General features: G+C 47.0%; 1 protein-coding gene across 1 annotated transcript in view; it reads right to left on the bottom strand.

Moving 5' to 3' along the window:
* Positions 1 to 11,981, bottom strand: part of ISM1 (isthmin 1) — a 30,674-nt gene extending 18,693 nt beyond the window's left edge. Inside the window, exon 1 of the mRNA XM_035110066.3 lies at positions 11,138 to 11,981. Within this exon, the coding sequence (XP_034965957.2) occupies positions 11,138 to 11,260 (123 nt within the window). The 5' untranslated portion in view covers positions 11,261 to 11,981. The remainder of the gene's footprint in view (positions 1 to 11,137) is intronic.
* Between the last annotated feature and the right edge of the window lie 1,266 nt (positions 11,982 to 13,247).

Raw genomic sequence — 13,247 nt, 5'->3', positions numbered from 1 at the left:
AAGAACAGGAAGAGGCCCCTGCAAACAGTCCTAAAAAACAAAAGTGCTCTTTGTTTTAAAATATAATGTGCTTAGACCCTATTTTACAAAATGCCAAAACCCACAAAACAACAACTTTAAATGTTACCAGAAGATAGTCTGCATGTAGTTATGCATAAATGAAAAATTACCCATCAGCATTGCACAAAACTGCCAGTAGGGTAGAATAAACTTCCCAAAAGTGTTATTAGTCATCTGCCGTTTCTGAGATGTTTATACCTGAAATTGAAGTTGGGCTGTCATTTTCTGACTTCTTGGTCCCATACTTCTTCTTCTTCTTGTAAGCATCACTGGGCATGTTTGTGCTAGAGAGACTTTTTTTAGGATTAATCATGACATTCCTGCATTGTTTGGCAGATCTTTGTGCCCTTGTTCCAAAGAAGCAGTCCGCTTGTTCTTCGAAGAGAACGGCATCATGACACGACTTAGATCAGAAGTTTTAAAGACATTGTACCTTCGTAAAACTCCTTTTGCGTCACCAAATAGTCTGCTGAGAGACTCCTGCAAGTTCACTGCAGAACTCATCTATTGGAGAAGATCCTGGGAGAACCTGCCATTGCCCAGGTTAACAGGAAGCCCGCTGCCCTGCATTGCATGTATGGATGGGCAGTGGCAAGCAAGCTGACTTTAAGGATCCCTTGGCAAGCTTCCAAGGAACCTCCAGCTTCTCCTGCATGCAGCTCAAAAGCCACAGGTTTATATAAAATGGCCATAACTAAGAGTAGCTTCAGAAGTTACTGAAGAAAAGGTACCGGCAGGATGAATAGTCAATTCCCCATCCAGCTCACGGTGCTTCTTATAGCTTATTCTGCCTGTAGATGTGGATACAGTGATTGTACAATCAGCTAGTGGATATTCACCACCAACACCTATGTCTGCTATAAGGCACTGAGAAAATGCACAGGAGTGCGCAACCGTTAGATTTTGGCATCAGAAGACGGGACCTCTTTTATAAAAAAAAGATCTAGATGCTTCAGGCATGTAATAAATATTTTACATCATTAGAGTCTGCTCTAAATACCTCAAGGAACAGACTTCCAAAGCACGTCTCAGCTGATGAATTTCAAATGTTTGCAATCCATTGTCTTAATGGAAAACACAAGGAAGCGTGGCGAGATCGTTCCTTTGTGTTTCATGGAAACTGGCATGCCTCTGACTCTTCTGCTCTGGTGAGCCAGGTGGCCTTGGGTGAAGTGGCCTGGCCTGAATGGTTTCCTGCAGTAGAAAATATCCGAGCTCTCAGAGACTAATAGGCTGATCATCTTGGCTCAATACATCTGAGAAGGATAATGGTGAAGGTAAGGAAGAAGTAGACTAAGACTAATCTGATTGAAGCAACACGAATAGAAGTTCTAGCATCCATTAGATTCAGCAAAGAAGTCCCATTCCTTTGGTTGGAGAACTGCAGTGCAAAATTCAGAGAAGTGCAAATTTCCAAGGGTGGGTGGGTTTTGGTTTGCATATTGTTTCACAAAGTGCAAATTAGGTAGATTCACCTTGAAATGAAAACTGAATCAAATTTCTCTCCAAACCTTCTAGAGATACACCAGTGGTGAAACCCTGCTGTGGTTCAAAAGTCATATCACGTTGCAATGGTTTCCCCCTGAGTGAGTATTATGTTTAAACCATTCCTCCCCAGAACTCTTTTGCTCCTTGAAAATAAAGGGCAAATTCTTATTAGAAACAACCACCCTTTGGTTAAGCAGATATTGCTCATTAGGAAGAAGTCAGGCATGCTGAACAACAGTTATAAACTGCGATTGCAAACCAGCAGGAAGTCTCAGGAATGGCTCCTGTTTCCTGCCCCACCGACAAATTCTCCTCTATTCCATCACCAACTTTAAATGAGGTTGCGTTACCTAGGTCCCTCTTAACCAGGTCATGCAAACACACTTCAGACTCTTCTGTCAAGCTCTAAGTCAGTGATAACCATGGTTCCTTCTGATGAAGGTGCCATAATAAATCACAGTTGAGTGTTAGAAGGGAAGGGAAGGGAGGCAGAGGGAGGAACTCATGCTGGAGTGGTGAAGGACTGCCGAGGAACATGCGCCTATTCTGAAGGACTAGATAAAAATATGTATAGTTTTATTCTTTGTAGATGCAGAAAAACACTTGCATTCCTAAGGGACTTGAAAGTATCAGTCAAAACCTGCGACATAATATAGTGGAATCTTGGTTGTCGAACGTAATCCATTCCGGAAGACTGCTCGACTTCTGAAACGTTTGACAACCAAGGCACAATTGCTGGTCAGCAAAATCCATTGAAAAAATGCGCCTTGGAAGCCATTCGACTTCTGAGGCGCGTTCGAAAACAGAAGCATTCACTTCCGGGTTGTTGGCGTTCAACGTTCAACTTCCGAAGCATTTGACAACCAAGGTTCCACTGTACTTTTATTTACTTTAAAGACATAGTAGTGACAGTGGATACCTTTTAAAAATAAATAAATATTCAGCCTGCATCTCTTTAAAGAACAGGGCTTGAAAGAGGATGCGCTGTCACTGATATCCGTTTTACTAGTCAAAATGCAGAACTCTAGACCAGCAACAGTAACCAAAAGCAGACAGGAACCTTGAGAATCAGAACTTTTCATCAAATGAAAGTGGTTTTCCCTCAGTTATTTGTTTAAAAGGATGAAAATGTAGCCAACTGCTTACGTGCACAAGGTCTGGTTCTTCTCCACACCATCCATGTATGCATATATCTGCACACATTTGGATGTACATGCACCTATCATCTCCTCCTCTTGTTGTAACTGTTCCAAACCAAGGGGAGCACTTCCGTGCTCCTGTGTCCTCGATCAATTTGCTTTCTCTTTTCTGCACCGTTTCCAGCTCAACCAATACTCTTTTTGAGGTGTGGCAGTCAGAACTACACATGGTATTTCAAGGGCAGATGTGACAAAGATTCACAGAGAGGTATTAAAATGTTGGCATTTTCATTTTCAATGAGCTATCCACCCTAACCCAAGACTTCTTTCCTGGATAGTCACTACCGCTTCAGATCCCATTCATGTAAATAAACTCTGTACAAATAAATTAATGCAATTATCTCCAATATAACTGCCTGCATCCAGAGGATTAGTTAGAAAAAGGAGAGGAAATATTTAACAAGCATTTTTCTCCTAGCTGGCAATAACAACCGCAAATCCTGTTTTAGATTTTAGGCTCCACGCTGTCTTTATGTCTACATTAATACTGATTTTAGCCGAATTCTCCTTATACGAGAGTGTTTGGCAATTTTGCCTTCTGTGCCTTTATCTTAGGAATTCTGCATTTGATAATTCATTTTTATTTATTTTTAAGATTTATTCTGTTCATATCCCACCCTTCTTCCCAAAGGAGCCCAGGGCGCCAAACACTTCTGTGATAAAAGAATACAATTACAGTTAAACATTTTAAAATCATTTTTAAAAATGTTAAAAACGGCTAAACAGTTAAACACAATTTTTTAAACAACAGCAATCCAGACGTAATCAAATTAAGCATCTAGATAGGTCTCCTGAAAGTGACAAATCTGCAGCAGGAGTCCTGTACAGGGATTAAAAAAAAGAATAAAAAAAGGGTAAAGGACCCCTGACAGTTAAGTCCAGTCGCAAACGACTCTGGGGTTGCAGTGCTCATCTCGCTTTACTGGCCGAGGGAGCCAACTTTTGTCCGCAGACAGTTTTTCCGGGTCATGTGGCCAGCATTAATAAGCCGCTTCTGGAAAAACCAGAGCAGCACATGGAAACACTGTTTACCTTCCTGCTGGTACCTATTTATCTACTTGCACTTGACGTGCTTTCGAACTGCTAGGTTGGCAGGAGCTGGGACCGAACAACGGGAGCTCACCCAGTCACGGGGATTCGAACCGCCGCCCTTCCAATCGGCAAGTCCAAGACTCTGTGGTTTAGACCACAGCGCCACCCACATCCCATGTACAGGGATATTATCTGCTTAATGTCAACAAGCAGGAAGTTCCAAAGCACACACTAAAGGAATGACTCCTTACAAACTTGTAAGAAGCTCTGTGCGGCATGCAACTTCCACAGACTGAAGTGACTGAATCAGCACATATATATATATAAGGACTCCATACTGTCCCAATTCCTGGGATTAAAATGGAGACTTGGAATTCCAGAACAGAACGCCCACTCATTCATCTGTCATTTGTGTGTCAGAATGCATCACCGGAGAACGAGCGAGGACATTTTTGTCCCTGGAATTCCAAACAGGGTGTGAGAGAACAAAATGTAGTAACAATTTATGCCAGGGTAGACTGGGGTTGCCAGATATCCTTTAAAAAAAAAGACAGGAATTCCTCAGTTATTGGTCATCGGGTGAGACTTTTGGGTGAGTCACCAGGACTGGCAGCTGTGGGTACTAGAGGCAAAATAGCAAAGATGCTTTGCAGGAGTTTCAGATGGGCCTCCAAAGTAGGTCAAAGTTTTGTTGGTATTCACTGCCCGAGCTGGTTTAAGAGTAAAACTGCCCACCACACAAACCAGAATCAAAGCAGCTTTTAAAAACATGTATATATAACTTGCACAAAAAGACATCTGGCTTTTCTAGCAGCAAAGTGGCAAATAAGAACTGCGGAAATGCCCATTTAGTGTTGGCTAAGAAGTTTTTTTAAAAAATAAATAAATGCCTCCCATGATTTCTCAAGGGTACACTTTGTGTGTGTTTCTACTTCATTGCTCTCTAGTCTCATTGCTTATTTACTTGGCTACCTGATGTTTGAATTTGGCCACAATGGGCAAGTGGTGAGGGCAGGGAGAGGAAAGGGGACAGGCTGCCACAGTGAGCACCCTCAAGCAGGGTGATAGGGTGCTCTCTAATAGACCCATTGTTCACAACCCAACTCAATGGGTGGAGAGGGGGGGGCATCCTTTGGGTCCCGTAGGTTTCACCCTTCCCAATGCTAGACAGTATGGTCACCTTTACAGCCGTATTTTCTCCATAATTTGTGTTTCCATCATCATCATCACTATTTCCTACGTTAAATCGTAACAATACAAATGAGAGTTCTGACACTTTTAACATCTCTCTATTTTTCTTCCAGTGCTCAAAAGAAGCCTGCCATGGGTGTGTTACACTCAAAGTCATAAACCATGTCAGACTTATATTCCCCAGACGAAGAGAAAAGCACAAATATCTGCTCCTAGTATCCTCTTAATCTTCCTCTGTTGTGTAACGAGTAGCCTCTCTAATAATAATAATAATAATAATAATAATAATAATAATAATAATAATATATTATACCCCACCCATCTGGCTGGGTTTCCCCAGCCACTCTGGGTGGTTCCCAACAGAATATTAAATACACAATAAAACATCAAACATTAAAAACTTCCCTAAACAGGGCTGCCTTCAGATGTTTTCTACAAGTCAGATAGTTGTTTATTTCCTTGACATCTGATGGAGGGGGGTGGGCGGGTTCCACCGGGCAGGTGCCACTACTGAGATTAACAATACTGATCCTATCTTTTCCTGCCTTTCTATTCCGACAACAGAGTGAGGCATCTCCAGTTCTCACACTGGGATGGATTATAAAAAAGATTTACTAGGGGTCATATTCTAGGAGTAGCCTCCTGGGATTCAGATTATCAAGGTCCCCTCACCCAAGGTTCCTTCCACTTTTTGCATTTTGATTGTGGAGGCCAAATTTAAAGGACAGCCCCTCTGTTTCCCCCGGAGTTGTCTCATCCAGCAGCAGTTACTCAGCAGGGCTAATATGAAAGTCACCAAACATGCCTTGAAACTCCAGTTGGCTGGTGATTTGCTGATTGAGATTATAACCTCACTTACTATGCAGTTATTTTGGAGTAAACTCCATTGAACACAGGGGAGCTTACTTTTGAGCAATCATAACCCCATAAGGAATCATAATCTGAAAAGCATTGGGCTGCAAAAGTCAAGACATTCTTGAGGTCGCAAACAATGACACTGTGTGGAGGCACCCTGAAAACAAAAAGCTCTGGAACATTTCTGAGCACCTGCCACCCCTTCGCACAACCCCTCAGAAATGCTGCAAGAGGTATGCAATCCCAAATGCTATGAAAACCAAACTGTCTGCAATATTAGATGCAGATATTTGCCAACCAGCTAAAACCATCAGCCACCTGGTTTACTACTGTTTGTTTACAGCACATCCAATAAATCTCCTTTTCCATGAAAGTTTCCTTCCTATTTTTAAAGGAATATTCCTATAGAACGTAGGATAGATTTAAGAGAATTCAGAATCCTCCCTGGAAATATTAGAAAACTGGGAGCTAGCAAATATTTCAGAGGCCCCAAAGAATCAGTTTACTTGTGCTTTGAAATGTACAGCGAAGGCAGGTTACTATAATTTTGGCTAGAGAATAAGTAAATTTGCAACTTGTGTTTCCATCTGTTTAAATGCTTAGTGCGACATCTGATATACTCTTTGCCTTTAATGTCTGCAGGATTCTGCTCTCCCAAATCCCAGAGCTGCAAAATCAATTGAGTTAGGAAGTATATAACTTTGTATTGCTACACATGGCAGAATCTATGAAAAAGATCTACTGAAGCTCTTGCTCTGCAGTGTTTCTCAAATGCAGAAACTTAATTTAACAGATCGTTTTATGAGGAATGGTGAGATTTCATGAAATCAGCAGTCCATATACAAACACATAAGTCGCTGTTAAATAGAATCTGCCTTTTGCCTTTTTTTTTTAAAAAAAAACACCCAGATAAGTCACTCCCAGCTCCTCAATTCAGTAGCATATAAATAACTCCGCTGGGAGTTAGTTTCACCTAGATTTTCATTTGCCCAGCTGTTTCCCTCATTATGTTACTGGCCTGTAAAGAGAGGCAAATTCAGGGTTATTCCAGTGGTACCAAACGCCTCATAAAACAACAACAGAATCTTTCTCAGATTTACTGTTCTACAGAAGGCACTTCAGGGTCCCACAAGGAAAGAAAGCATCATTCATATAAAAAAAGTTATAGCTAGGCATCTTGAAGATATTGTTAGCCAGAGTGAAAGTTGTTCTACTAGGACAGCCTACAAGAAATGGGTCAAATGATGACCCTTTGTCAGTCAGAACACAGTCCAGCGGCCCTCCAGATGTTGCTGGACTACAGCTCCCATAATCCCTCACCACTGGCCATCCTGGCTGGGGTTTATGGGAGTCAGCAGGTTCCCCAGTTCCGGCTTTGTTCTTACATCCTTCAAGCTCTCTCCTAACAAATACTCTTTCTCTCTCTTCATTTTGGCCGTGGTGGTGGGGATTTTGTATCTGCTTGGTCTCCCTGGAGCAACTTTAGGCTGGACTAACAAAAGGAAGCAGCTTAAAATAGGAATTCAGCTGCTGGGCAGCCCAGTGTCACCATTTCCCCATATAGTTCTTTCCCATGTCTCTTCATGCAGAAGTGCATCCTAAGTTTGGTTTCATGCTTCAAAGCTGCACTGAGGTTAAGTTCTAGGGGCCACCTCCTCATGCCATTCAGCTATCTCAACCTCCTGTAAGCAGGCAGGGCTTTTGTGTCCTTACAAACAAGGGGAAGCTCCTTTAAGGTATTGTCCCATTTTAATACCCTAATTTCAAGTTGCAGCCATGCAGCTTTAGATGAATAAGCACCCTCACAGAAACATCCTCACGTCAAAAACTGACCAGTTGTGGGAACTATGCAGCCTTCTATTAAGAAGATGCTTGGGGGGGGGGTTTAGAGAGAAAGGTACTTTCCTCCAAAACGCAGGATGCAGCTGTCATTGTCCCAGCACATTATGCCGTTCTGAAGGCTGAAACTTTGGCAACATAAATGTGGCCTTCCTGCATCCCATCTGCACAAACTCAGTCACACCTACCCGGAATTTAAAAAAAAGTAAAATGAGGACAGCATTTATTGGTTTCAAAGGAGGGGTGAGACCAACCTAGATGGGGAGAACTTAAACCTTGCTTGCTCCTAGATGAAGCACACATTATTAGTTTAGAAAACACTGAATCGTCCACATGGTTTTTGAGGCTGGTTTTTAAAATGTCATAAACTATCTCAAAACTTTAAGGACTGGAAAGAGATCAAAATAGTAAAGTATCTGGGCTCTTCACTTTCCAAAATTCCCTATCCACAGATGGATGTAGAGACTATAATAAGAAGAGAGGTTCCCACAGTATCTATGCAGCACCTGTCACTCACACAGGTGACTCCTACTTCCTGCCCTGAGATCTTCGGATAAAGGCTGGTATACAAATCTGATGAATATAAATCAATTTTCCTTAGGCCATGCCCGCTTCTCCAGAGCACATTTCTCACCAGCCCTGCTCTGTGCTCCTGCAAGTGCTTTCACCTGGCTGGAAGTGTGAAAATGGCTTTTGCTTAGGTGGATGGAGCCTCTGAACAGCTGGAATGTGGTCTGCTGTACTGCTCTGCACACTTTTGCCTCTGGGCATGCCCGCCACTGGCATGTGGCCCCTGGAAAGTTCCCCAGGAGGGAATGTGGCCCTTAACATCGTGGCTAAAAATTGTGGCCCTTAACATCGTGGCTAAAAACTACAAACCAGTTAGTCCCCATCTTGAATCTTGCTACTGCCATGAATTTACTAGCTGGCCCATAGGTTTTCGTTCTCTCTCTCTCTCTCTCTCTCTCTCTCTCTCTCTCTCTCTCTCTCTCTCTCTCTCTCTCTCTCTCTCTCTCTCTCTCTCTCCCCCCCCCCCCGTGTGACATCTGAAACAGGGCAACACCGCCCAACCTCACAGGGGCGTTGGAGGGAGGACAAGATACTTTCTTGGAAGCCCTCTGAACCCCCGTGCAGTAGAGCTGTTAAAAGCTATCAGAAAATGCTACGAAGCATTACTACAAATCCACGCAAATGATAATTATCTTTTCCCCACACTCTGGTCCACTTCCATGCCATTCTTCCTTAGCATTTCCCACAATGTTTCTAGTTCAGTAGAGAGGAGGGGGGTAGTTCTAGAACAGGCATTCCCAAACTTCGGCCCTCCAGATGTTTTGGACTACAATTCCCATCTTCCCCGACCACTGGTCCTGTTAGCTAGGGATCATGGGAGTTGAAGGCCAAAACATCTTGGAGGGCCGCAGTTTGGGGGTGCCTGTTCTAGAATTTGGGATGGAGCACACCTGCTGTCACCCGGAATATTTGCAAGAATATTACCACAGTATTATTGTTGTGGGCAGAGGGATATATTCTATTCTTTAGACTCCCAAGTCCACACTGGTTTGGAGATGCTCATAGGACATGTGAAAAATATACAGGCCTATCATACCTGGACTGGGAAAAGGACTTGGCAGGGTGTGTGTTCATGCGAGCTTAAATACAAAGGGGAAAGACAGAGACACCTTTTGCAACATTCACTGGAGGTGTGGGTGGGGAGGAGCACAGAGCACAGTGGGCTGAAACAACCTCTCATGCAACAGTGTAATGGTGATTGGTGTTTGAAGGGTGCAGCAAGTATTTTAAAGTGGTGGAGATGAATGGGTTGAGATCCGCGGCAGGATGCACAACATCTTGGGGCCAGCATGAGAAGATCGGGAGCAAGTCTCTGCTCCACTGCATTTCAGGCAGGTAGGCTGTAAAAACTGGGGACCTTGCAAAAGAGGTAGGTCCCCAAACCCTATGCATGTAGGTTCTATCCCGACCTTTGGAAGAACATGTGGAAGTCTGGAGCAGGGACCTCACACATGATCCTACTCCTCTACTGAAAGTGTGAAAGGAGCCAAATGTACAAGTTCTAAAGCAGAGACAGGGAACCTCCAGTTGATGAACCTCATCAGCACCAGCCAGCATGGCCAATGGTCAGGGTTGCTGGGAGTTAAGAGTACAGCAAAATCTGGACCAACCCAGTCTTCTAAAATGATGGTGGAAATAGTCTGAAATCACACAGTGGATACACTGCAAGGCATTTTTTTTTTCCAGGACTGAAAATGAATGCCATAGGGCATAGGCCATGTTCACACTCCTGTTTGCTGTGTGCACTCGCTATATTTCTGTTGCACTAAATTTTTAATCCATGCTCACACAACGCTATCCAAACTGCAAGTAAACCATTCCTAATTCATCTCTAGCCAAAGTGTGAACACTTAGCTGCCAGGGGGGGTGGGGGGTGGCAACTTCTTTGCACTCTAAAGCGGCAACATGAACACACCCTTAGTTAAGCCGAAAGAACATAGAGTAACTTATCAAAAAACACAAGCTCTGCATGCGGATGTTCTCGAGTTCAATCCCCGGCATCTCCAATTAAAAGGAGAAGCAAAGAACACATTTGTATTTCTTCGGAGGTTTGTTCCACCTAGCAGTCAGTATTGTTTATGTGGAGTGGCAGAGCCTCTCTGGGGTTTCAGGCAAGGGAAGGCATTCCAAGTCCTACCTGGAGATGCTGAGGATCGAATTTGGGAACTTTGGCATCCAAGAAGACAAGAAAGGATGGGTAAGACCTTTCTCCACCCAAGACAAAGAAGAGCCAGTCCCAGTCCGGGGGAGTCTTATAAAATGCCTTATACTGAGTCACGACCACTGGATCCATCTAGCTTAGCACTGTCTACACTGACTGGCAGCAGCTCTCCTGGGTTTCAGGTGGGGGGGGGGCATCCCAACCAATGCCAGGGGCTGAACCTGGGCCCTTCTGCATGCAAAGCAGATACTCTGCTATTGAGCCACAACCCTTCTTCTCCCTGCAGTGTTTCTCAAACTTTGTTGTTGGACTACAACTCCCATCATCCCTGACCACTGGTCCTACTTGCTAGGGATTATAGTTGTAGTCCAATAACAGCTTGGGAACCAGGTTAGAGAAACACTAACTGAACTAACAACCCGATAGCTCAGATTGATAGAACAGGAGACTCTTAATCTCAGGGTTGTGGGTTCTAGTTCCACACTGGGTGAAAGATTGCAGGAGTTTGGACTAGATGACCCTTGTGCCTTCTATGAGCAACTTCACGCTTAGTTGCACCAACATATGTGGCGATCCCAGTGGGTGAAGTAAAAGAGGAGACGGGGTAGGGGAGTGAATCAAGAGGGTGGCTACCAAAGGGACGCCTCGGTTCCTTGGCAAATCCTCTCCCTTCCCACCCCAGAATGTAAACCCGCAACTCTCGACGGGAACCGCGGAGGCTCCTGCAGGGGTGCTCGCTCACCGGTTGGCGCTGGCTGTGGTTTCCCGTGGCGGCGTCGGGCTCCCTGCCCCGCAGCACCGTGATGTGCAAGGTGAGCAGGAGGAGTCCCAGCAGCAGGAGTAGCTCGGCCGCCAGGCGCACCATCCTCTTGCAGCGGGCGGCTTTAGGGCTCCGCGACGGCGACGGCACAGCAGCGGCAGCGAGAGGAGGAGCCGCGGCGGCAGTGGCTGCGGCAGCAGGAGCCCCGGCCGCGCCGGCGGCGTCTAGTGGGGCAGCAGCTGGATTCCCTGCGCCGCTCTCGGGATCAACCGGGCTGGCAGACGACGACGGGGAGCAGGAGGAGGAGGAGCTGCTGCTGCTGCTGCTGCTGCCGCCCGCGCCTCTGCCGCACCGCCACCACCCCGGCGGAGCCACTTCGGGGCGGGAGGCGGCTTCCGAGGCGGCGGCGCGAGGAGGCTTCGGGCGCCCGCCCGACGGCAGCGGGGCCGTGGCAGGGGGCGGGTCCGGCTGCAGGGGGCGCTGCTCTCGCTGCTCCTCCGGCAGCCCGGCGCCCGCATGGGGTCGCGCCCGCCGGCAGGAGCGCACCGGGAGGCAGCTGCCGCCGGCCTCTCGTCCGCCCACGGCCGCCTCGTCGGGCCCCGAGCGCGCTTCCGAGGCAGCCGGAGCAGCGGCGGCGGGGCAGCCCTCGTGGCGCAGCGCTGCCGAGAGCCGTCGGCGCTGCGCCTGCGGACGACGAAGGCGAGGAGGAGGAGGTGGAGAGGGCGCCGGAGAGGGAGCGCGCCTTGCGCTGGAGGTGCCCGGCCTGCCTTCGAAGGCAGCATGCGAGGCGGGGGCGGCGTCCGCCCCTGCTGGCGGTCGAAGGGAGCGCCCCGCTCAGAGGGCTCTCTAGTCTACCTCGGGCTACTACTGCCCCCAAGACCGGGAAAGGCGACTTCTCCTCCTCTCTCCAGCCTCCCAGGTGCTCCCCGCCCGTCCCCACCACCGGGCGCCTTCGCAGGGGCGCGTACTGGGGTCTCCAGCGCACCCGAGGGCTCCCGGGACGGTCGGCGGGCGCCTGTGTTCTTCAGCCCATGAGCCGGGCTGGGGTGGGTGCTGTCAGAGAGGTGCGGGTGGGGGCTGCTCCGGCCGCCCCCTCGGGGCTTCTGCGCGTCTTGCAGGCTAAAGGTCCTCCCCGGGGTCTTCGGCGTGGCTCCCGAACCTCTTCCCTTCCTGGCTGTAAAATCCTCGGGGGGGGGGGGGGACGGGGACCAGGAAACGTCCAAGTCTTTGAGGGGCAATTCGCTGGAGAACTTGTTCCCGGTCCTAAGACGGCAACGGCGGAGAGTTTGTGTGCGAATCCCCCCTCCTGCTGGCCGGTGTGTCTCCGCTTGCAAGAGGCTGTCTCTCTTCCCCGTCCAGCCAGGCTTTCTCGTTGCGTGGGTCTCATGCTTTTATACCGCGCTCTTTCCCTCCTCTGCATGGTTGCTGTCTCTCTCCCTCCCCAACCCCCCCCTCCTCGTAAAGTTTTATTTCTTCTGATCTCGTCAGAGCAGCCTCTCTCTCCCCCCCCCGTTCCTTGCTTAACTCCCTGTTGCTGTTTACTTGCCCCTAACTGCCAACTTGGATAATTACAGGCCAGTACAGCAGCGGACACGATGCCCTAGTAGGTTTGCTGTATTTCATGAAGTAGGTTGTTGCCTGTGGACAGAAGTCCCCTGACCAAGCAAACCATGTCATACGGAACTAGACACTCTAAGTCGGTTTTAGACATCAGAAAACACAGGCTTTTGTTGAGCATTCATTCTGAAAGGCTTGCAGGCGGTGGTGATGTTAGATAATGTTGCATCAAAGCAACCTTAGCCCACACTTTTGCCGTGCATTTTCTCTTCTCTCCTTCTTGCAAAAGGCTCACATTTGGGGGAAGTGGGTTTGCTGCCCCAGATTGAATCCCACATGAAAAAAATGAAGGCTGGGAATGCCTCATGGGTGCTTGGAGACAGGAGTTTATTGTGGAATTGGCACTGCTTGTGTGTGCAAGTTTTTCACAGCATCCACATGACATCGGCTTCATCAAAATGCCAGCCCATATCTCCCCATTCATTTAATCCAGATGTCCCCTTTCTTTCTTTCTTTCTTTCTTTCTTTCTTTCTT

Source organism: Zootoca vivipara, chromosome 3 (assembly GCF_965207765.1).
Source record: "Zootoca vivipara chromosome 3, rZooViv2.hap1.1, whole genome shotgun sequence".
NCBI lineage: Eukaryota > Metazoa > Chordata > Lepidosauria > Squamata > Lacertidae > Zootoca > Zootoca vivipara.
Note: the sequence above shows the minus strand (reverse complement) of the source record. Positions and strands in the feature narration are given on the sequence as shown.